Consider the following 17,479-nt stretch of genomic DNA (forward strand, 5'->3'; position numbering starts at 1 on the left):
TAACCAACGTCACAAAGAATGTAGTAAAAGTAAATACGCCAAGAGTAAGGACACCCTGACATTTCCAAATTGTCTGCAAGGGAACGTGTGGTGTAAAAACAAGAATTGCCAGCTGTGTGAAACTTGTAGGGTCTCATGCAGACCCCTGCCCAAAGGTGTATAAAAGTAAGTGATCACTTTGTATGCTTTGAGTGACGCTCAGTGTAGAGAATGAGTTACTGAACTCTCTTTGTACCCCTCACTCCCGCTAGTATTATCAAGGCTGAATAAAGAAACTGTTGTATGCTTAATTGTTTCTTCTGTTTGTTTTATTACAGTGTAGGCTGACTTTCACATTGGCGAGTCAGCTCAGTTCTCAAGACAATCAGTTTTGAAGATTAAAAAAATAGAATCATGCATTTAGCTTTCTAAGCTTAATTCTGTTATTCAGTTACCACATGGCTCTTAAACTTTGCCATTTTTAGATTTTAGTTCCATAACATTACTCTTAACAACAAAATGTTATCAATCCCAATTTTGAAGTTTTAATGTCTCAACCAAAAGGTGGCACAATGACATAACAGCATTCCCAAGGTGATGGTCTATCACACATGGTGTTCAGTGGATGGGTAGTTTGAGAGGTGATGCACTCCTTCCTCCATTTATGATGGGCTTCCATCTGCCCCAATGAATGCTAGGATCAAGAGGAGTAACAGAGGGAGCTTAGCATGCAAGTTCAATAATCCCAGAAACTGGTAACTTGGGTAAATAAGGTGATGAAGGTGGCACACGGCACATTAGCCTTCATTGGCTGGAGCATAAAATATAGAACTGCATACTAATGGAAAATTCGGCCCATAATGTTGTGATGACCTATATAAATCAAAGTAATCCTTGCCAACCGCATGGCCTGTTACACTTCACTTTTCTGACATCTATGTCTTTTGAATGTCCCAACCTCCTCCACCATCTCCAGCAATGCATTCCAGGCACCCACCACTCTCTGTGTAAAATACTTAACTCTGACAGCTGCCCAAAACTTTCCTCCCCTCTCCTTAAAGAGACACCCTCTGATATTGGCCACTGTCACCCTCTCATAATCTTATACCGCTGTATTGTCACTTCCCATCCTCTGTCGCTCTAAAGAGAAAAGTCCCGGCTCAGTCAACTTTTTGTAAGACTCACTTTCTAATCATGGCAACATCCTGATCAGTCTCCTCTGCTCCATCTGTAAAGCTTCCACATCCTTCTTATATTGAAGTGATCAGAACTGAACACAGTAGTCCTAAGTATGGTCTAACCAGAGTTTTATGGAGCTGCAACATTGCCTCAACTCTTAAACTCAAAACCCCGACTAATGAAAGTCAACCCACCATCAACTTTTTAACTACCCTATCAACTTGTGCAGCAATCTTAAGAGATCTATGGATGTATCCCAAGCCCTTTTGTCTTTCCACACAGCTAAGAATCCTGCCATTAACCACAAACTCTGCCTTCTAGTTTGTTAGGTCTGCTTTGTTCATGAATGAGTGAGACAAACACCAGGCTGAGTCGAAATCAGGGTTCTTTGTTCTTTATTACCGGATTGTAACACTTGCGACCAACCATGTTAGTCGGAGAATGCATTCTGCCGTTATCAGCAAAATGGTGATTTTTTATACCCTAGGATATGCGCTTAGAACATCATCATATCATTACTTGTCCAATGACTAAAACTGTTGCTATCCTTTCCCTGCTAGCTTCCTGCCTCTCAATCCATCAATGTCTCTCTTATCTTGTAAGTACAAGGATGCATTCACATCTTGTTACTGCCCCGTACATTCCCATCTCATGATGTTTTACCTAACAGGAGTACAAGGACACCTCCCCTTCTTGTTACAGCCTTGTACAGGGTAACTCCCTACACATTCCCATCTCATGATGTTTTACCTTACAAGTTCCAGCTTCGAAAGTCCATCACTTCAGACTTTTCCAAATTGAACTCCCACTGTCACTTCTCGCCCCAAAGCTGCATCTTTGTCTCTAACCTATGACAGTCTTCTAGGCGATCTACAAAACCTCCAATCTTCGTGTTGTCTGCAAACGTATTGACTCACCCCTCTATTTCTTCTTCCAATCATTAATTTTTAAAAAAGCACAAAGAGAAGGGGGCCTAGAATACAAAAGTCGTTTAGTTATGGTGTAGCTGCATAAAACAGTGGTGAGGCCACACCCAGAGTACTGCGTGCAGTACCGGTCACAACAATATAGGGTGCTTGTGATTGTACTGAAGAGGAGGATTAACCAGGATGCTTGCTGGGGTACAGTGTTTTAGTAGAGAAGAGAGACTGGAGAACCAGAGTTTGTTTTCTTGGAATGGTGGAGGCTGTGCAGGACAGTTTGAAATATACAAAATTTTAAGGGGTATAGACAGGATAAATTGGAGGCAATTTTTCTTTGTACATGATGTGTATTAGAGGACTTTGCAAGGCCCATGACATCCACATTCCCAAGTATCAGCTGCCCACATGGCCTGTTTCCGTGCTGTTAACAGTTATATGGTTATATGGTTACTGCAACTTAATGACTGAGGCTGAGGTGATCTTGATTCTGCAGACAGCAGGGAACCTCTATAATTGTCACAGCAGATTTGACTGCTTTCTTTAAAAATTATAATGTGAAAGGCATCCAGAGGAACTGTATTTGGAGCCTTACCTGTTAAAAAAATTTGGGATTGAGGTTTGAATTCGCAACCTTGAGACTCCAAGGTGAAAACATGTACAGCCAACACTGTCAATGCATGATAGTTTATCAATTTACACAAATATAAACAAATGTTACACATTATAGCAATATAACGTCTCAATGTTTACATTGCTTATAAAATATACCTAAATAATAATACACTTACTTCCTGTAGGCACACTTGACGTTGTAACCTGCAGCAGAATTCATCACAGGGATTCCCAGGTCCTGATAGACCTGCTTCCAAACAGCACCACTTTCAATCTATGGGGAACAAAGTTGAGGAACACCAAGTATATAATGTTGTTCAAATGTTGTTCGTTCAAGATGTACTCCTGCTCACCTGATACTATACTAAGGAACAAAAATGGGAAATGTTGAAAACACTCAGCAGGTTGGGCCACATCATATGGATCAACCTTCTCCCAGTTTCAAATCAGTTACAGAGCAAGGGAAAAGGTTAGCTACGAAGGTAATACAAGAAAAGAGGGCAAGAAGGATCAAATGCCAAATGGATTATGGACAAAGTATGAGATGATGGCAGTAGTGGGACAGTTTTTAATTATGGGATCTGGAGGAAATATAAATAGTTATGGCTATAAAGCAGTCACTAAAGGCACCTCTGCTCTGGGAATAAAGAGGAATGCAGTACATGGACACCAACAGCCATGGTTCAATACTGATATCCTTTCCTATTTCCTGCCACATCACCTCCACTCCGGACACCAGTCCCTCCTGCTTGTCCACTCATCATGGCCCAGTGCAAATATTCTGTATTACCAGACTTGATGGCCAAGAAAAATGAGATTGCTGTTTATGATCAAAACATGTTGAACTCTACATGGATTTTGGAAGACAGGAAAGTGTATGAAAGATAAAATCTTTGTGCTCAGGTTTGCATGAAATATCAAAGGAATACAGTGGAAGCCAAGAATAAAGTCAGGTATCGAAGGGCTCAGACTTGATATGGTGGTTATACATCTTTGCCTCTTATGAATGCTGCAGGGCCTGCTGAGTTTCTCCATCATTTTTGTGTTTTACCAGCAATCACAGCATCTGTAGACTTTCCTCCTTTACTTCGTAAATAGCACAGTGCTTGTTTCTGTAAGCACGAAGGAGTTTTGTTTCCTCCAATTATTCCCACCTTTGAGATGCTGACTTATGATGCAGGCCTCTTCTTTCCATCCCATTTGTGAGCTAGCACCTTTTCTGAACTGAGATAATGTCTTGCATACATTGTAAACTAAAACTGTATGCACATTTGTGCCTTCCAGATTACCTGTAGCATTTTCATCATATACCCATAACTATAATTAACAATAGTTTGTAGGTCAAGGTTGCAAAGTACTAAAAAAGATTCTTTGCCAGAGAGAGTCACTCACAGAAGGAAAATGATAAGAAAGGTTGTTAAGTCAGACAACAACGGAACATTTCCAAAGGGTTTAATGGAAAATTATAATTTTGAATAAGAAGGCTAGAGTAGGGAGATGTTGGACAGCTGGGAATGAAGGAGAAAGGATTCACAGGGTATGCTGGGACCAGAGAGTTGGATTGATAATGGAGGTGGGGATTTTCCTCCCAGAGAATAGGAGACTGAGAGGTATATAAAATCATTTATAAGGTGAATGGTCGCAGTCTTTTCCACAGGCTAGAGGAGTATTAAGCAAGAGGCCTATAGAGTTGTAAATGGGGGGTATATATAAAAGGGACACGAGTCCACGCAGTAAGTACTAAGTATGTGGAACAAGCTGCTATAAGAAGTGATAGAGATGGGAACAATTATAATCTTCAAAAGACATGTCGAGAGCTACATGGATAGGAAAGGGCTCAGAGGGAAAGGGACCAAAAATAGACAAAGGGACAAGCTTAGGTATCCAATTTGATCACCTTAGTCTGTGCCAGTGTTGTAAAACTCTGACTCTAGGAGATCAATGGAGAGAGTTAGGACTAGGAGATGACAACATGATCAGGTAATTCAGCAGCTCACTTGGCCTTTTAATGGATGTCGGTAGTGCCATCATGCATACTAAACTGATTCTAACAAATGTGAAGGTTGTTGGCTTTTCCTTATCCCAGCTACCTGACATAGTGGCAGAGGCTGTCCTTTTACCTATCCAATCAGGAGAGGGAAGTCTCCATTATTCTCAGCTGATATCATTCTCAAACCTTTGTACAGAACTGCACCTTGCCTCACCAAGCCTCATGCATTTGTGGCTACAGTTTCAGCAGATAAATTAGAACCAACATAATCTCATAACCATTAGACTTTCAAAATTAGTTATCTTGATGAAGGTAGACTGACAGTTGAACCACTTTACTCAAGACAATGGAAATGCGATTCCATTATGCATGCCCTTAATCAATCAAGATGCTTGAGGTAGTTTCTGATATTCCTCCCCCTTCTTCAAAAGATCTTTCACAACTTCAATATGTATAATTTCAATGAACATTGCCCAGAGGAATAGCCAAGACATTGTAGGTATTTAGAAGGAATGAACAAATGCATAGATGTGAGCTTTAAAGAAAAAATATGACCAGATAAGGCGTTCCAGATCCTGGGGCTTAGAAAATGAAAAATATCTAACCAAGGATGGAAGGCAAAATGAACCAATGGAATCACGAATGAAGGGGTACAAAGATGGAGAAATTTGCAAAAATTGGGAGATCAAAGTATGGATTTTAAATATAGAATTTTAAAAAATTTTGGGGACCTGAAATATTGTAGTTTCTTCAAGGACATTGTGGTGATGGATTAGGAGAAACAGGTAGAAGATCAAGTTTTGGAAATTACACTCTTCTGAGGCAAATTAACAGGATTCAGATTTCAGATTTACATTTAGTGACAGAGTATATACATGGGATCACATCCAAGATTCCTTTTTCCTGCAGGCACGGCAGAATTGCCTCTAATTTATAATGCAAAAAAAAAACTGTACATAGCGTAAAACATAAACAAACAAGAACTGTAAACAACCTGACTGCAATGCAGAGAGAACAAAAAGAAAATCAATAAAGTGCAGAAGTGAGAGTGTTTAAATGAGTCTCTGATTGAGTTTGTTGTCGAGGAGTCTGATAGTGGAGGGGAAGCAGCTGTTCCTGAACCTGGTGGTGCGAGTCCTGTGGTACCAAGACCTCTTTCTTGTTTACAGCAGAGAGAACAGAGCTGGGTGGTGAGGGTCTTTGATGATCGCTGCTGCTCTCCGACCGCAGTGCTCCCTGTAGATGTGGTCAATAGTGGGGAGAGTTTTGTCTGTGACGTCCTGGGCTGGTGTTCACTACCTTTTGAAGGGCTTTATGCTCAGGGGTATTGGTGTTTCCGTACCAGACTGTGATACAGCCAGTCAGCACACTTTCTATCAGACCTCTGTAGAAATTTGCCAGAGTATCTGATGTCATACCAAACCTCCACAAACTCCTGAGAATGTAGAGGTGTTGACGTGCTTTGTTCATGATGCCATTAGTGTGTTAAGATAGTGACTCCCAAGAACTTAAATTTGCTCACCCTTTCCATTTTGATCCCCCAATGATGGCTTTCCTTTCCTGAAGAGCAGGCAACAATGTCCAATAATATATACTAAGCTGTTTGTAACATCCACATAGACCACTAGCCTATTTTTGTCAGTTATATGATCCATCCAACTTTAATTTAATAAATTTCACCCAATGTACACTTTTGCAAACAGATAGTCATTCTGATGTGGCAGTGAAATACAGCCAGTGAAAGTTCCAAGTCTCCATTTTCCTTTTTCAATTAGCATGCTACAATTACTGTTAAATTTAAAACATTTACAATGCTTGCCAACTGTGAAATTCCAAAAAGAATTATCAGACACCCAAATCTTTCTGAAGGATATAAACACCTACAGAGAGATCTCCTGAAAGTAAGGCATTCCCTTACTCTCAATGTCAGTTCCCAAAAAGGTGAATTATTTGTTCCAATGACCTCAAACCTGGCACTGGCATCTATCATTATCTGCTAATTAGAACAGCTGCAATATCTCAGACTAAAACTTCCATAAATTGTCTGACTAATAAACTCTTTCAGAAGCAACAAATCCCACAAACAACTGAATCTCTCCAAGCCAGGCAGTGAATGGCTCGTCAGCACGAGTGCAAGCTCAACAAGAACCTTTTTATTCTTTGCCAGGCCATTACAATGAGGCTTCGAAAGAAAATCTACACTTTACTTCCTCTAAAATGTATGCGTTTGCTCCCTTGTTAATGTGTTATTTAAGTAAGTTTTTTTTTTAAAATACTAAATACTCACATTATCAAATCCTCCAAGTTCATGGACAAGTCTATAGAGTTTGAACAAATTCAAATCCCTGTATCCAAGCACAGGACGTTTGTTGATTGGAGTACCTTTAAATAAAGCAAGATGAACAATACAAAATATAGCATTCAATATATTAATAAATATTGACAGAAAGTAAATGCTTGAATCTCACAATTACATGAAGCAATGGCTCATCACAATCAAGGGACAAATGGACAAGAGTACCTATTTCAAGGTGTTAGATCTTAAAAATTCATGTTTAAACTTTAGCCTGTCCTCATAATCAGAGGTGGCTGATAGGTTAACCCTCACTTTAAAAATAAAGGGGCTAAGCAGCAATAATGATTGATAGATTACAGGGATTCAACACCACCCAGACTTAATTACAGACTCTGTAATTAAACTGCAGCCACAACAGAGGTCATATCACTAATCTCATGCATCTGATATTCCGACAATATCGCTCCAATTTGCTGGGAATACATGGGACATGCTTTAAAGTGGGGAAAAAAACCACCAAGGCGATTCCCTCACCTCGATCTTCCATGAACTTGTACAGTTGCTGCAGGAAATTCTCCCTTTCCTCTGGAAAAGGCTCCACCTCTTCCTAAATATTATGTGCAATGGCAGGGAATGGAGAAAAGAGAGAAAAAATAAGAAAACAATTTTAGATTATGAAGCTATAAATTGCCACGAGGAAAAGGTACAACATTTATAAAGGGGTCTTGCTTTTTTTAAGTTTGAAGATGAAAGAATCAAAGAAGGAATATTTAAGATCCACGAGGGACCAAGATGGATGCAGAGTCACTTTGCTCTGGTTGCCAAGTCTAAATGTCTAAAACTGTAGTGTGCAGAACTCAGAAAAAGGGTCAGCCACACAAGTCTGTGATGGAGAACAGTTTTAGTCAGGAGATTTAATTATTTTTCCCAGAGGTTTATCGATGCTCAGTCAGGGAGTATCCACAAAACTGAGACTAACTAACTTGTTTTTCAGACAGTGAGGGGCATGGGGACATAGGGACAGCTGTTTCAAGTTGGTACAGCAGAGTAAAAGTGTATGATGCCCAATTACATTCGTGTGACCAGCTAACCTACCAACCCTGTACATCTTTGGAACGTGGAATGAAACTGGAGCACCTGGACAAAACCCACGTGGCAATGGGGAGAACGTACAGACTCATACACAGTGGGGGATTTGAACCTGGGTCACTGGCGTTGTATTAGCATTGCGCTAACCACTACACTACTGTGGCTACCCTCAAAATGAACAAAGTACTGAACATATTGAATGGTAAAGAGGTACAAAGGTCTACTCAGTCGACTACAGTTACTGTTTTTAATAATGTCTCCAGTGGATACAACAGATCCCCCAATTTTGAGGATGAGCAGTAGATTCATCCCAGAATCATCTGAAAATCATTCTCTGCACGATATCAATAATGGCATTTACAGTGGCTGGCTGTAATTTAACCTGTTGCTACATTTGCTACATGCTAATAAGCAAAGACTTTTGGAAAATCCCCAAGTTGTGTGCGGTGCCATAGAATTCAAATCTTCCTTCAATATTTTCATTTTAAAATTTTTAAAAATTTAGACAGGCCATTTCAGCCCCACAAGCCCATACTCCCCAATTAACCTACACCACTAGTACATTTTGAACGGTGGGAGGAAACCAGAGCCCCCGGGGAAAACCCATGCAGACACAGGGAGAACCTACAATCCCCTTACAGACAGTGTGGGATTCGAACTCCGGCCCCGATCGCTGGTGCTGTAAAGGCGTTACGCTAACTGCTATGCCAACCATCCCGATATGCAACAAAAATAAAAATGCTGAGCGATTTCATTCTTAGGTTGGCAATGTCAACAAATAATGTAGGATATAAATGATAAAAATATTGCATTATTATTAATATTGGAAATGTTCTTAAACCCTTGCACTCTAAATGAGTTCCAATAGGCAAATTGTGCAAGGATACCAGAGGGTGGGCTTGGTGGGGTAAAAAAGCATTACATCCAGGATTTAAAAAAAAATAAAAGCATCTTTCATCATAAAGCTTGAAATCACGGAGAACAGATGATAGGAAAAATGAGTGATACCTTGCAACTTTTAAAATTAGAGTGAAAAAAATGCTCTGAAAATAACAAGGTGTGCTTTCATGTGTTCTGCTTCTTTGCGAAGTAAATCCACTATCTTCAAATTCACAGCCTGCAAATTATCAGGCTCCAAAGGTCTATAAAATACTGTCCTCAGGACTGTTTTACCTTCATCCATCTCACTTTATCACGACCCCATTTACCTTTTCTTCCAATATCGTGAGGAACTCACTCTCCTGGACCAGCTACATTTTTCACCCTGCCTCAACAAGCCATTCCCACAGTCAGTTTACCACCAGTATTAGTCCATTGTTCCACACTTATCTATGCTGGTGTTATTCCTCCTACCTTCCTTTCTATGGTTGCTTTGTCACCATCATACCACCAATCCCACCTCAGGGTAATGGTATGATTCTCCCCACTTCATTCCTGCCTCAGCCTACCACTGTGTTACAGTCCCTGCCCTCTCCTCAATATGATTGTGGATCTGGAATTCAAGCAACCGGCAAAAAAAGGCGGAATAAATAAGTAAATAAGAATTGAAATAAAGAAGAATAAATAAAAAATTACCTGGTAAATAAAAGTTTAAAATAGTAAAAGTAAATATTTTCTGAAGCAACGCACAACCCCAGGGGGAAGATGGGAGCAAACATTCAGCCATCCACAGTTGTTGATTGAACAAAGTTTGAATAATTGTGCCCAGGATGAAGAGCGGACTGATCTCGCTCTGGGCCAACTCTCCCAAATTGTCGCCCTATCCTTGCCGGGTAAGAGTCTTTATCTTTATTAGTATATTAATAAGACTTTATTAGTATATTAATAAGACTTTATTTGTAAACCTGGGGGAGAGGGGGGTTAATTACTCATGGTTAGCGGAATAAATAAGTAAATAAGAATTGAAATAAAGAAGAATAAATAAAAAATTACCCGAAAGCATCGGCCACCGGGGTTCAGATTTAAATTTAAATTTTGCAGGTTATGGGAATTATCTGATTAAAGTGAACTTTACATAATTAAGGACTACAATACTGATTTTTTTTAAAAGTAAATTTACATTTATTTCAAATTGTCTTTTAAATTGTTTACTCTTAGTGCAGGTCCATTAGTTAGGCAATGTAAGAGTGTGTCTCAGGCAATCGGAAAATTTGCATATCTGGCATCTGTAATCCTCGTAGGTGCCGGATACCAGAAATTTACTGTATTACTGTAAACAAACACTAACTGATCATTTCTCTCCAATGGTTGTGCCCTGACTCACCAAGTCCCTCCAACTTCTCAGTAGGATTCCAGCAAATGCAGCAGTTTTGTGTTTTCTGTGGATGCATTACTTCTTTTTTCTTGCTATGAATGAGGCACTCACACCTCCCTCAGTCATGGCTGCATTACTTCTCCTTCCCATCTGTGGCGATGTTATTTCTCCCTCTCATTGAACAGTACCCACCCACCGCAACCTGCCAACTATTCTTGGGTTGCAGGGTTATTCTGCCCCTTTACTCCCCATCCCCAATGTATTGCCTGGATTACTTCACTCCCTGTCCTGTTTCTGTTCTGCAGTTAACTACAAATTCACTGCCAGCAAGCAGTGTGCAAGCCATTGTGAGTCCAGATTAAATTACCCAATTCATTGCCAGTCTGGAAAATGCAGTAGAAATTGAGCTGAATGTCAAAACATGAAATTGAGAAAAGTTATTCGTGTACACCCCTTCCTAGTCCGAAACAAATTACTCACCTCCTCCTCACTGCCTTCCTCTTCCTCATCATGCTCCTCTTCATCACTGCTTGAACTCTCTTCCTTCAACTCAGTCTTCCAATTGTGGGGAATAGTTCCACTCTTTAAGAATTCTAGAGCCTGGTCCAAAGCTGAAAACCCCACCCAAATAATCATGAATATGTTTTGAACATTTTTTTAATGAAAATCAATGAAGGGTGCTGGAGGGGTTTTGGTGGGGAGGCAGGGGGTAGATGGGCACAGTGGTACAGAAAATACAATCAAGATTAAACATTCACTTGAATGTTTTTTCGAATTTTAGGTCAGCTTTCAGCTTACCGAGGTTAGTGCTGGAGACTGAGCAGGCTTTTATCTCAGTAAGCATCAGCACAGAGGACTGCAGGTCAGCATAAGAACGGAACTGGCTGGTCCTGATGAAAGCTTATCAACCTATTATGTTAACACAGTTTTTCTGTCTGCAGGCATTGCCTGATTTCTTGGCTGTTCCAGTAATTTCCAGCAATAGCACTATTCTGTATCTCATGTTTTATTTCCCTTCATTCATCTCTCTCCACTTGCACTTTCCTCAGACAGATCAGCTCCAAGCCTTCACATCTCACTCTCTTCTGACACCAGCACCATCTGCATTATTCACCCCTCTTGGTCTGTATCCTAGATCATCATTCCCTTGGTTGTCTTCGGTCTTCCTCTTCTCTGCAACTTTCTCTCATGCTGACATAAACCCCGTTTATCTCACCTTGTCTGGCCCGAGGATTTCCACATTGGCTCTTGAGTCATTGTTCATGGTAACCAAGACACCCAGCAGGAGCTAATCTCACTCGCCAGGGTTTGATCCATTCCCCTTTAAACCTTTCCTATCCATGTGCCCATATTCCCAGTTTGAAAAAGTTGCCTCTCAGTTCAGCCATATTTTTGTTCTTTTCAAGTACAGAATGACACTTATAATAATCTTTAGTGCACAGTTGGAATTTTGACCAGAAAAATGAAAGGCAGCACATTTTCATGTACCCAAGATAGTTAAGTGGGAATCATTGAAGAGCTCCTTAAAAGAGATCACTTTTTGCACACTCATTAATATGTCTTTGAAAAGCTGCTGAAGCTAAAATTGCAAATGGGAACCACTCAGTCTTTTCACTGTTATTATGTAATAAAATCAGTCGAAGTTTAATTCAGAGGGAGATGCTTTATAAAGCATAAAATATTATCCCACAATGCCACTGCAAAATGGTGTCCTGCCCAAGTATTTCAATAAAACTTGATATTTCAACTCTTAGGCAAAGATATTCAAGATTATGGAGTGGATGAAAATAAGCAGGTCAACCTGGTTGAAGATTTCAGCAGGCTGAACTACCTCAAGTAATTCGATTTCACTGGGAATTCTGCACCTGTTTCCAGCTCATTTCTATTTGCAGCATTAAATGTGACTTTCCTCCCTAACAAATTACTAATGAACTAACCAAACTATATTCCACAGCACTGCAATTTGTAAATATGATCTTGCATCAAAGCATATGGAACTTGCCAAAAGGATTGACACGATAAAGCAAAATTCTTTTTACCTTCCTTCATGGCTGCATCATACTTTGAGGCCATCTCACTGTCAAATTCTGCAATGTCCTTCCTGGGCACAGCCAAACTAGACAACCAATCAGACACAGAATTAAAGTTAGAGAGCAGAAACAAAGATGGAAGTGAGGGGAGTAGGAAGAAAGGGGAGTGCGACATAAATACCCCCATGGACTGAGGAGTTTGCTTCCATGACCCATTTATGCTGATCTTTGAAACTACATTTTAAATGCTTTCTGTATTGGAGGCAACATAAAAACACACCCTCTGTGAATGGTGAATGGGAAAGCCTCCACATGAGCCAACAAGCTCCAGATTATGCCTTGGGATACATCAGCCAAAAGAGGCTGCAAGAACAATGACAAGACAGTATCAGAGAACCATGGACAATAAAGTACAGGGAACCGAAGATCAGAGACAGAATTAATGGCAGACAGATTCAGAAGACTGAAAATCAAAGAGGTTGTCAGATCAAGATCAGTGGCAACATTATCCTGGGTTGAATCAAAGTTCAAATTTATTGTCAGAGTACACAGATGACTTCACATACAATCCTGAGATTCTTTTTCCTGGAATCTGTTGTTTAGGAGTCTGATGGTGGAGGGGTAGCATCTGTTTCTGAATCTGGTGGCACGAGTTTTGTGGCATCACTTTCCTGAAGGCAGCAACAAGAACAGAGCATGTTTTACATGATTGCTGCTGTTCTCTGACCATGTAGATTTTCTCGGTGGTGCAGAGAGAGTTTATTCTGTGATGTACTGAGCTGTGCCCACTACCTTTTGCAGGGCTTTCCACTCAGAAATATTGGTGACCCCCCCATACCAAGTCATGATTTGCACATGTTCCGCTGCAAATCTGTAAACGTTTAACAAGGTTTCTGATGCCACATTGAACGTCCACAAATTCCTGAGGACGTAGAGACGCTGGCGTATTTTCTTCACTGTGACATTAGTATGTTGGGTCCAGGAAAGATCCTCTGAGATAGTGACTCCCAGGAATTTATATTTGCTCATTCTCTCCACCTCCAATGATCACAGGATTGTGCACCTCTGGTTTTCCCCTCCCAAAGTCTACAATCAGCTCCTTGGTTTTAGTGAGATTAGTGCACAGTTGTTGTTAGTACACCATTCAACCAAGTTTTCACTCACCCTCCAATATGCTGACAGCTCACTACTATGCTATTGTCAGCAAATTTGTAGATGGTGTACTGAGCCACAGTCATAGGTGTAAAGCAAGTCGAGCAGGGGCATAGAATGCAGCCCTGTGGTGCTCGAGTATTAAGATTGTGGAGATGTTCTTACCAATCCTCACTGATTATAGTTTGGAGGTGAGAAAATCCAAGATGCAATAACTATTTCTAATATTTAGCTACTTGGAGAACAGGGCTTTCTAATGATTTGAAAATGCTTCATTATTTTTAATAAACATTTTTTAAAAGAAACTTTAAAAAGAATAGTTTAAAAACCATTTCCAGCTTAGACAGGAGGCAAAGATCCTCAGCTTTGCTCCTGTCAATGACGCTCAGGATATTCAGATTTGCAATTCTATGTTAGGCACAATCAGGCTCAGAATATATGGATTTTCAAAAGACATTTGATTAGGTACCTAAACCAAAGCGACAAGTATGGGATTGTGGGTTAGGAAGTGTTTGTGTGAATGGAGGACTGGTGAAAAGGGGTCTTTTGAGGCTGACAGCTGTTGCTCATTATGTGCCAAGATATAAAAGCTACATCCTCAACTATATTCAGTACAACTCCGCTTGTCCGAAATCAGATTCTCCAAAATTCTCATTTACCTGAAATTTTTTTCGGAGCCAAACTGACCTCACAGGTTGGAAAAAAAAACACTCAACGTGAAATTAGAACGACGATTGTCTTAGCTTCATTTAACTCCCTCTCCTCTCTCTTTCCATTTCTTCTTTACCTTCCCCTATCAACTTTCCTCTCCAACTCTCCCTCTCAAACTGCATGCCACTGTCTCACAGCTGCAAGCAGTCAGAAAAATCCCGTGTCCCAGCGTTATCAAGGAGAGCGGCCTCCCAGGCTGGAGCGGGACCTTGAACTCAGTGGCGTTCCCTCCGCCTCCCCCTCCCCTCCTATTCCCTTCCCTCCCTCCTTGACACACTGGAGCTCCTGACACCAAATCTGAACCTTCCCGTGGCCTACTACCGCACACTGGACTCCCCAGTGTGTGTGCGCGTAGGCCTAAGGGAGACAGGACTTGGACGTTAGGAGCTCCAGTGACTGGGAGACAGGAGCCCGCTGACTCGCCAGTGAGCATTCCACCTGCCCGCGGCAGCGATGGGGACATGTCAGGGATTGGCAGTGGCAGCTGGGATGTCTCGGTGATAGGCAGTGGCATTGTGGTCAGCATTTTTTGGGTGAGAATTAAACATTATTTTAATGCTTAAAAAGCCTTCTCTTATTCTTTGTTGTTGTTTAAACATTGATACGAGTGATTTGCTGTTGCTACTGGGCTGTTTTTTAAAAAATTACCAGTTATCCAAAAAAAAACATTTATCTGACATAGGCCCAGTCCCAACCATTTCAATATAATCGGAGTTGTACTGTACTTTACTTCAAATGAAAAGTTGGAATTTTATATATACCTGTATATTTCAGTGTAAAAGTCGAATCATGAAACCCAAAAAGATCTCTAAGAAAAAAATGTGGGCTGACTTATGCTCCGGATATACTTTTGAGACCATAAATTCAGCTCAAAACCCAATCTCCATTGAACGGCGTATAACTCGACCCTTGAAAAACCCCAAAAAAACCCGACTGCAACAGATTTTCATTGAGATTTTTATTGAAAACAACATCAGTTAGCACCCTTCAAAAATCACTTGCTATCATTATCTGAGGCAAAGATGGCAGCAAGCACATCCATACTCTCACTGTTTAAACAGTCATCATACGGATCCTAGTCTGTATCTGATGAGGTGGTTTCAGCTTCGCCATCAGTGACCCACGATAAAGCATCTTAGGTATCCAATTGCACAAGAGACACCGCATTTAAAAAAAAAGATTTTATTACAGTCTCTACTTTAACTTTGTCCCATGCCTTGAGCACGAAGTTACACAGCATATCAAGTGATGCAGCATGCATTGCCCTGTCTTTTGTAAACAACTTTTCTGCACTTGACATTCATTCCTCACGCTTTGAATGGCCTATTCAAGCAGACATCGAGAGGTTGCAGTAGAGACATCAAAACATCCAGGGTAACCGCCATGTATTATATAGTGCTAATCTACTTTTAATGTTCTCATTAAGTGGTTACGTACCATATCCCAGACCAACAAACTCCATTCTTTGCATAAACCACCTGTTCTACACATTGTCTATCCATAGTTTTATACCATCCATCCATCCTTTTTCATGAAAATGTGCAAAAATACCTGCAGGGAATTTCATTTGTTTAATTTTGCATTTGAGGATTTCCATGGGTCTTAACTTTGTCCTGTTGGCCATGCACAATTACACCACGGTAAACCTGGTCCTTTCATGACCTGTACTTCTGGTTTGCTGTTTTAACACCATTCCATTCCACTGTTCTATTGCCTATCATTTCGAAATTCATGGGGGTTTCATCCATGTTTCCGATATTTGCCAATGCAAACTGATGTTCCTGCCAGTTCCATATAATAAAACTGGTGAAGACTTACAACTTTGTGATCAAGATCTTTTGGTAGTTTCTGTGCATTTTTTGTTTTTTTCGCATAATACCAGATTTTTCCTGTTCATGAAACGATTGCACCAGCTTACTGAGGCCACAAAAGCATCACTGAAGACTGGGTGCAACTTTGCCCACTGCAGTGCAAATATTCTTATTTTATTTCGGGTGTCTATGTAGCAATCTTGCCTCTGTTCACGTACCCATTCTGTAACATGATTTTCCAACTTTGGCCAATGAGTGATTCCTTTTCTCAAAGAACATTGCCTTTTTGGTATTTTTCTTAAAGTCTCTTCTTTCTTCCTCTAATCTCTTACCAACTTCGGATATACATCAAATTTTCTTGCAACAGTACAGTTATTCGTTTCTTGGCCATTTCTATCACTTTCAACTTAAAGTTCGCTTCATATTTTCATCGCATGCTGCATTGTGTCATTGGACCCTCACCTCCAGCTAACGCCCAGCAGATCAATCCACGCGATCCATGGGAATTGACATATATGCCAGTCAACGGCCCATCTCAGGTATCATGGCTTTGGGGGTCGACTTATAAGCCGGTCAACGGGTCACCTCAGGCAGCCAGAAAAGTGGGGTTGAATTATATGCTGAATATACCACAAAACCCTTAATATGAGGGTGAAAAAGGGAGGTTGACTTGAATGCCAGTTGACATACATTGAAATATATATGGTATTTTATAGTAAAGAAACAGTAAATATTGTACAGCAGTATCTTGCTGCACTGGTAGATGACGTGCAAGATTTGATTTTCTTGAAGTTCAGTGATGCTTGATGAATCCTATAACTCAAATCTACTTCTATGCTAGTTTTACACATTTTTTTCATTCACAGCATCTCTCAATCACAACAGCTTGCACCAACCACTTGTGATAGAATTACAATGAGTTCCAGAGTAATGAATTCCGTATGTGAATCAGTCTGCAATAGTGGACCTTTATTATTGATTATCATCCCCCTGTCTAGATTTACCAGCTAGAAAAATCAATCAGCATTTACAATATTATTTCCTTATTCTTATTCTTCTAAACACCAGGAAAAATCAACTAATCTTAACCAGTCTCTCCCTTGGTGCCAAAACCATCTCTTCACAGGAATTGATCTAGTAAATTTATGTGTACTGTTGCCAAGGAAATCCTACTCGGCAATGAGGAGAATCAAAGTATACAGGGATCAGGAGGTGCAATCCTGCCTATATTTTTGTGAACTGTGAAGTAATTTCTGAGGGATTTATGACCGACTCCTGCTCTGTTCCTTACTTTATGCACTTAAACATACAAAGGCAACAAAAGCAATGCATAGCTCTGTTTAAAATCAATCATGTGATGGCAGTGGACTTCATTCAGCGTAATTCAGGATGTGCTCTTAGAGTGTGCTGGATAATTATATACCATGTTGAGATTTCAGTCAGACTAGATGTC

General features: G+C 40.3%; 1 protein-coding gene across 10 annotated transcripts in view; it reads right to left on the minus strand.

Moving 5' to 3' along the window:
* The window catches only part of arid4b (AT-rich interaction domain 4B), a 239,110-nt gene that overhangs the window by 60,179 nt on the left and 161,452 nt on the right, over positions 1-17,479 (minus strand). For 9 of the 10 annotated variants that reach the window (XM_069885135.1, XM_069885139.1, XM_069885133.1 and 6 more), the window contains 5 exons: positions 12,362-12,438; positions 10,803-10,933; positions 7,514-7,586; positions 6,971-7,065; positions 2,870-2,967 (listed from right to left, as the gene is read on the minus strand). In XM_069885135.1, the coding sequence (XP_069741236.1) occupies positions 2,870-2,967; positions 6,971-7,065; positions 7,514-7,586; positions 10,803-10,933; positions 12,362-12,438 (474 nt within the window). The remainder of the gene's footprint in view (positions 1-2,869; positions 2,968-6,970; positions 7,066-7,513; positions 7,587-10,802; positions 10,934-12,361; positions 12,439-17,479) is intronic. The other variant, XM_069885141.1, reaches the window with a different exon arrangement.

This window comes from Narcine bancroftii, chromosome 6 (assembly GCF_036971445.1).
Source record: "Narcine bancroftii isolate sNarBan1 chromosome 6, sNarBan1.hap1, whole genome shotgun sequence".
Classification (NCBI taxonomy): Eukaryota; Metazoa; Chordata; class Chondrichthyes; order Torpediniformes; family Narcinidae; genus Narcine; species Narcine bancroftii.